The 7786-nt window shown below is 36.9% G+C and overlaps 1 protein-coding gene across 1 annotated transcript; it reads left to right on the plus strand.

Annotated features, from left to right (window-relative positions):
- anxa14 (annexin A14) lies at positions 1-7703 on the plus strand. The gene is made up of 13 exons (XM_028461462.1): positions 1-217; positions 413-452; positions 2423-2519; positions 2593-2681; positions 3758-3871; positions 3957-4047; positions 4121-4200; positions 4326-4364; positions 5506-5596; positions 5696-5791; positions 5877-5932; positions 7142-7249; positions 7381-7703. Exons 2-13 carry the CDS (start codon positions 426-428, stop codon positions 7438-7440), a joined length of 948 nt encoding a protein of 315 aa, XP_028317263.1. The 5' UTR covers positions 1-217; positions 413-425; the 3' UTR covers positions 7441-7703.
- Positions 7704-7786: the final 83 nt, after the last annotated feature.

Here is a 7786-nt window from a genome sequence, read left to right on the forward strand (position 1 = left end):
TCAATAGTACCAACGCTGACCAATGGTGTTGACAGATCTGTAAAAGATGCTGATCACTGATTGGTCAGGTGTTGAAACTACAGTGTAGTGGGCGTATACAGGTGTGTCGTTCTGTGGGCAGGGCTTAGATAGCGGCTGATTAGAGGAGGTTGAAAAAAAAAACATCTACAGTTACTCCGTCCACACCTTAGTGCAGCTGCTACAGAACTGACAACAGGTAAGAAAACCATAATTAATACTTTAATAAAGTTAATAACAAGGGTTTAAAACTCATAGGAATCTTCTAAGCATTTTACTGTGTGGTTTTTGTAGCATTTTGTGTCAAAATTGGACTTTTTCAGCATTTTAGTGCGTCTGTGTGATACTGGCTGTTATTCTGTTTATAATAATTTGCATTTGCTCACATTTTCAGATAAACGGCAGCTATGGATATTGAATACTTCAAATCTCTTGTGAGTAAACCTTTGACAGTCGCGCCCTTAATTATAGACAAGGTTTTAGTAGATAATGGCAAGGAATGTAGAGTAGAGATGGGCAACTTTAATCAATGTGTTTGATGTGAGGGAAACATTAACACACGTCAGCGTTTAAAATAATGAAACATCTAAGCATTATTACAGGAAAGAACCGATTTTTGTGGTTATTTTCTAGAATTCTCTCATTTTATGTTTCAGTTGTTTTCTATACTATTCTGTGATTTTTGTTTATTTTGGTGGCTGTTTTGTGTGTTTTTCTGTAATTTTGTATGTTTTTGCAGTCATTTTGTGTATTTTGAATGTAACTTTGTACGTTTTTGTAGTGATTTTTTTGTGTTTTGGTTATTATTTTGTATATTGTTCTGTTATTTTTGTTGTCGTTTTGTGTGTTTTTCTATAATTTTATATTTTTTACAGTCATTTGTTGTATTTTTGTGTCATTTTGTATGTTTTTGGAGTGATTTTAATTTTTTTGTATTTTGGTTATTATTTTGTAAATTGTTCTGTTTTAGTAATTTTTTAATTTAATCAGAAATGAGTTAAATCCACCCAGCTCTGCAGCTCCTGTCATAATGACCCAGAGTGAAATACTACATTTAAATGAAATGTATAGTGTCATGTACTAAAACTGTCCGCCCTGTCTACTAATTAACCTCGGAAGTGCAATATACTTGACATTCTTCAGATTTCCCACCCAACGTCTTATCATCCTCTTATACTTTTCCACTGAGAGTCGAGGAATAAATGCTTATGCTGCATTCCAGACAACTGGGAAATAGGCCTTTGACAGTTGAAAATTCCTATATATTAAAAACGATGCTGGCTGGGACATTATTTACAATAAAGGAAATAATGTTTGTGTGATTAAAACAACTATTATTCAGAAAGGTAATTATTTTTATTGGCCCAACAAAGCAAGACAACATTTTGTATGGAGCCCATTTTAGTCATAAGGCACTCAAAGTGATTCATGTAAGGCGTTAAAACATGACACAAGGCACAAAAAACAATTAAAAAGCATAAATACAGCGTGCATTACTGTGTTCCATAATAACGCCAAGTAATCTGTAAACGTAGTGAATGGTTTTGTTGTCAACTCCAGATGTTTTATTTCATTAAAACCTAATTTTAATCAATGTTTCACCATCGTCAGTTGGGTTTTGCCACCATCGTTGGATTTCCCGACATCAGGTGGTGTTCCAAGTCCCTTTTTCAAGTAGGATGTTGGAAAATCCAGAGTTCCGAGTTGTCTGCAAGAAAAATAATGTAAAGTATTTACAGAAATGTTCTTGCGTTGGATTGAAGAAGGCTTGAGTGAAACTGAAAACTAGAGCTGGGTAATACATCGTAGTTCAGGATATATCAAGTTTTTCATTTTGGTGGTATAGAAAATAAAATAGTCTATTTTGAGATTTTTTTTTTTTTTTTTTTTACTTTTTTTGATTCATACGTTCAAATCACATCACACAATAATTTTATATTATTCATACAGTACAGTCAGTGTATTTTACAATTTTTCCATATTTCTGAAATGTATATTTTATATATTTTTTATTTTTTATTGAAATACTCGTTTTAGCAGTCGATTCTTTCTCTACTTCTCAGAGCAGCCACACTACAGAACTCACTCACACGTGCTGTCCCTTAGGGGAGACAAAGCCAAACGTGGGACTCATTGTGCAACTTTTTGTTAATAAATGTCTGTGTGGCATTTTTCATCAACAAATTTAACCCAGAACTGTCTTTCTCGTCAGACTTTGAGTTAAAAACATCACGATTCTTAACGCATATCGCCATTCAGAGAAAAAATATTGAGATACGTATTTTTTGATGAAGGCAGCGCGGAGTTTTGGTCCATATCACCCAGCCCTACTAAAAACTAATGTAATTGTTATTTAAAAAACTAAAACTGTGACTAACGCAGTGCAAAAACATGTACCCAACAGGACATGTGGTGGGGGACTCTAGGAACTGTGCGACCTTTCTCGAATTTCAACCCTGACAAAGATGCCATGGAGCTCCAGGCAGCGCTGGAGAAGAAAGGTGCTTATCTTTTATCTATTTCCTGCTTAAAACCCACCCTCCCTGTATATGAAACTCTGTCCTCCTCCTTCAGATGTTAATACTGTGGTGAGAATCCTGTCCAATCGCAACAACGCCCAGAGACAAGTGATCTCCCAGACGTTTGAAGAGCTCATACACAAGGTAAATAAATGCATGCAGGAAGTGAACCTCTGCTGTGCATTGATGTGTGAAGTTGTTTTGCCTCATGTTGCAATTTTAAATGTGTATTTGCACTCATGTCATGTTAGAGTGTTTGCTGATCAAACATGATTTAAACTGGTTTGAAAGGTTGACACACACACACACACACACACACCTTTGTGTATTGAGGGAGTTGAGCGTTATTAGTTTGTGGTCTGACAGTGAAGGATTTCAACAAAAATAAAAAATAGCATTGTGTTTGCTTTATCAGCGTGTTTTTCACATGAAATGATGTTTGTGTACACTGTGTGTGCTCTTCTAAGTGAGAGTCATTAACTTTTTGGTTGTTTCTGTGCAGTGTTAAATAGTGTGTCAACATCCACAAGAAAAGCAGCGCTCAGATTGGCATGAATTTGTTGTTATTACAAATTATTGAAGCCCACTGTGAGGATTGTTGTTCAAATATGACTGGGACATGTACTCATTATGAAGGATAGAGTGTAATATTTCCTTATTTTATTGTGTTCTAATATTAAAGGTATTTAATAATAATCATAACTAGAACTGCGAGCAGGTATGAGAGGGGGCCAAGTCTTCCTGAGCCAATGGACCCCCAATGAACGTGACGCCCTATGAATGTGACCCCGAACCTGAACTTGTGTCAATGGTCGAATCAACAGAGAATCCATACAGTGATGATGTCATAAGAGCAATACACTTCCAGCTAAATGCGTTGACCTTAGTTATATTATAAATACATTTCAGTGTTTTCTTTTTTATTATTATTTTATCAGTATTTTTGTGTGTGTTTTCTGTGTTTTAAATATTGTCTCTCAATGTAAAATCACTTTTCACTGCACACTTTTTTTTTTTGTGAATTTCTGTATTTTTTGGGGGAGAAAATCTAAAACTGCCTCCGTCAATGCTTTCCCAGACCATGAACTAGAAACTACTATTACTAAGACCTTATTTACATCCTTTGTCCTAACGTAGACTCCTGCACCTGTGAGAGCTCCATGGATGGATCTGATTCTTTTAATTAAATGCTGACAGGGATCTTTTATTCTGTGTTGAAGGATCTGCAAACTGCCTTAAAGAAAGTTCTCTCCGGTGACCTGGAAACCTTCATGCTGCAGCTGATGATGTACCCTCTGCACTTTGAAGCTTTCCGCCTGCAGCAGGCCATGGCGGTACGATGACGTTCTCAGTTTTTATCTCGCTTAAATGTATTTCTTGTCTTTATTCTGTGTACGTCATTTTCTGTTTGTGTTGCAGGGTTTAGGCACTGATGAAGAAACACTGATGGAGATTCTGTGCACTAAGTCTGCAAAGCAGCTGCAGGATGTCAGTGTTGCATACAATCAGTGTAGGTCACAGGACAATCCACTGTTGTTGTGTATTTTATTTGCTTCATACCTTCTGTTCTCGTCCTTCTACAGTCTATAAGAAAGACTTGGAGAAGGAACTGAAAGCTGAAACCAGTGGAGACTTCGCCAAGCTTGTCGTCGCATTACTAAACGTAATTTGAGTCATTTGTAGAATATTTGGAGTTTGAATGCTTTGGTTATTGTGGGTTCATCAATTCTGCAAATTGAATTGATTTGAATTTAAAATAATTGACTGAATGTTCTTTGTCAATAACAGAAGCAGAGTGTTTCTGGAGTGGTTCAAAGAGATATTGAGGTAATGTGAAGGTTTCAAACTCAATCTGAAAACAATACAGTACAATAACTGAATAGCATAAAGTTAAAGTCGGCTATAATGGGGTAAGATTACTGTAGATAGATTACTGTGTTCATACAACTTTGCAAAAGTAGATTTTAGGATCAGAAATACAGTTACATGTGTGTATCCATCCACACTAATTAATTAATGAATTAATTGTTTTAAGGTAATAGTTTCCTCGCTAATTAACATCCGAGGGTTATACTGACTCCGAGGAGTTATACTGACTTTCAGGAGTTATACTGACTCTGAGGGTTAATACTGACTCCGAGGAGTTATACTGACTCTGAGGGTTATACTGACTCCGAGGAGTTATACTGACTTTCAGGAGTTATACTGACTCCGAGGAGTTATACTGACTTTCAGGAGTTATACTGACTCTGAGGGTTAATACTGACTCCGAGGGTTAATACTGACTCCGAGGGGTTATACTGACTCCGAGGAGTTATACTGACTCCGAGGGTTAATACTGACTCCGAGGGGTTATACTGACTCCGAGGAGTTATACTGACTCCGAGGGTTAATACTGACTCCGAGGGGTTATACTGACTCCGAGGAGTTATACTGACTTTCAGGAGTTATACTGACTCTGAGGGTTAATACTGACTCCGAGGGTTAATACTGACTCCGAGGGGTTATACTGACTCCGAGGAGTTATACTGACTTTCAGGAGTTACACTGACTCCGAGAGGTTATACTGACTCCGAGGGGTTATACTGACTCCGAGGGTTAATACTGACTCCGAGGGGTTATACTGACTCCGAGGAGTTATACTGACTTTCAGGAGTTACACTGACTCCGAGAGGTTATACTGACTCCGAGGGGTTATACTGACTCCGAGGAGTTATACTGACTCCGAGGGTTAATACTGACTCCGAGGAGTTATACTGACTCCGAGGGTTAATACTGACTCCGAGGAGTTATACTGACTCCGAGGGTTAATACTGACTCCGAGGGGTTATACTGACTCCGAGGAGTTATACTGACTCCGAGGGGTAATACTGACTCCGAGGGGTTATTTTCAGGATGTTGCTGCAGTAATTGTCTACTTAACACTGAACATTCAGTGATGTAACTAGTGTCCGTTCTGATCTTTCAGGTTCTCTCTGCATCTCTTAAAGGGAAAAAAGCTGAAGCCTCACCTTGGATCGACATCTTAACCTCCAGGGACGTAGAGTACCTGAACAAAGGTGGCTCCCTCACATGTGTTTTTCAGTTCATTTCCATTCTTTTCTTTTTTTTTTTTTTTTTTTTAAATCCCTCAGTCTGACACTGTGTTGTCCAAACAGTGTTTATGGGACTGGAGATGGAGACTGGACAGACTTTGGACCAGATTGTGGAGAAGCGCTTTTCAGGAGATTTCAGAATGGGTTTGAACATTTTAGGTAAACACGCGTCAAACAATACGTTTTACTTGTTTTTACTGCGCTGCAAGTGTTTAGTCACTCATTACTTTTCTTATCAACACAGTGCAGTGCATTGAAAACCCCTTTATCTACCTCGCTAAAAGACTACATACCATGAAGGTAAGAATGGAAGCTTTATTACTGAAAATAATGATTAAAAAAGGGAATTGTGAGCAAAAACATTGATTCTTTATTCTTTAGAGAGAGAGTATAAGCTTGTTTATGTTTTAAATACACTTTACAATCACACATCATCACAATTTATTAATTATGGGCTTAATTATAGCAAAACATACGGTGGCTTTGAAGGCTCACAGACGAATTCAAAACACAATCTGCTACTACATAAACACAAAATCCAAATAAGCATATTTTTGCTAATTTAATGTAGCTAACCTACACATCTCAGCTCATTGATACAGTAAAAAAAAAAGTGAACACTTTACTGAAGTTTTTTACATAAGGCTGACATTACGTTACCGTTATCTGTCATTAGCATGAATAAGGTGTCATGAAGGCTATCATTAAAGAGTATCTAAACCCCAAATCCACTTTTTTTCTGCTTTATACAAATGTATTTGGATATTAAGTAGTGCTGTTGATTGATTCTGGTCCAACTCTCAACATTTTAGTCAAAGTATTTCAATTTGTCATATTTTGTTGTAAAATGTCAGTGACTGCCCTCTATTGGTTGAAACGAGGCTATTACAATTGATTTTTGCTATTGGCTGAGAACAGGATCATGTGACATTTTGGTATCATCTTGCTTTAGAAAAAAAGCACTGCTAGCCACGCCCCTTTTATAAAAACTAGCACCTGTGGGCTCTACAATCTGTGGTGAGTAGGTTGGATTGAGAGAAGAGTGAATAGAGAGGTATAGTGAGTAATGAGTAGCTAGTTAGCATAGCATAGATTGTTCATTGGAGATTTTGTAGTATAGACTGGGCGTGTCTTAACTGTTCCAGAAGCCCCGCCTATAATCAAGTAATTTTTTTGAATTTCCCTCCTAGTGGCAGGTCAGGAGAAAGCAGGGGTATAGTTACTCTTTAAGCCCTGTTCACTAAATTATGACACCTTTGGAGCTATGTTGGCATTTTTTGGGTTAGGTGGAGGAATCTAGTGGAGTTAAGGAGAGTTAGGGTAACAAAGATTTAGGGTAACGAGCAACACTTAATGACAACCGTCATGAAGCCATATTCATGCTAATGACAGTTGTCATGTCATTATAATGACAGTGCAATGTCAGCTTTATGTATACAACTTCAATGATTATTAGTTATTTCATTGGTAAAGCAATTGAAAGGACAACTATTGTACTCCACTCTGTAGACACCAGTAGTGCACGGCATCATGGTCTCACACAGTGAGGAAGATCTGCTGTGTATCCGCGCTGCCTTCATCAAAATTACAGACACTTCTCTCTACACGGCCTTACAGGTTAGGCAACACACACATCAGTGCTTTAGTGACACGTTCATTACATAAATGATCTGTTCTGTCATCTAAAACCCACAGATAAAACTTGTCCATATATATATATATATATTAACTTTCATTTGTTTTAATAGAAAAACTTCAAAGGGGACCATCTACAAGCTCTCCTGGCCATTTGTCGATCTGAAGATTAAAAAGAAGATGCCATAACTCAGAATTATGTATTACTATATGTATGAGTTTGATCTTTAATTATTTAGCTGTGTCTGGTAATCACATAACGCTATGCTTTCCAAATTCCTATATTTAATCATAACTTTTTGTTTTGTGCTAAAGTTAACGCAAACATTTGAAAAGCACAACTTATTTTACATGTATTAAAACATATTAATAACTGTTTTATTCCAACTTTTATGCTTTAGGTGACTTTTTTCCAAATAAAGAGCAAGATCCAAAACCACAGTTTTATTGTTTTTTTTTATTTGAAGTCACCTTTAACACTCAATGATCAAAGAGTGTCACTAATTCCTGTCAAAGAAG

This window comes from Gouania willdenowi, chromosome 11 (assembly GCF_900634775.1).
Source record: "Gouania willdenowi chromosome 11, fGouWil2.1, whole genome shotgun sequence".
Classification (NCBI taxonomy): Eukaryota; Metazoa; Chordata; class Actinopteri; order Blenniiformes; family Gobiesocidae; genus Gouania; species Gouania willdenowi.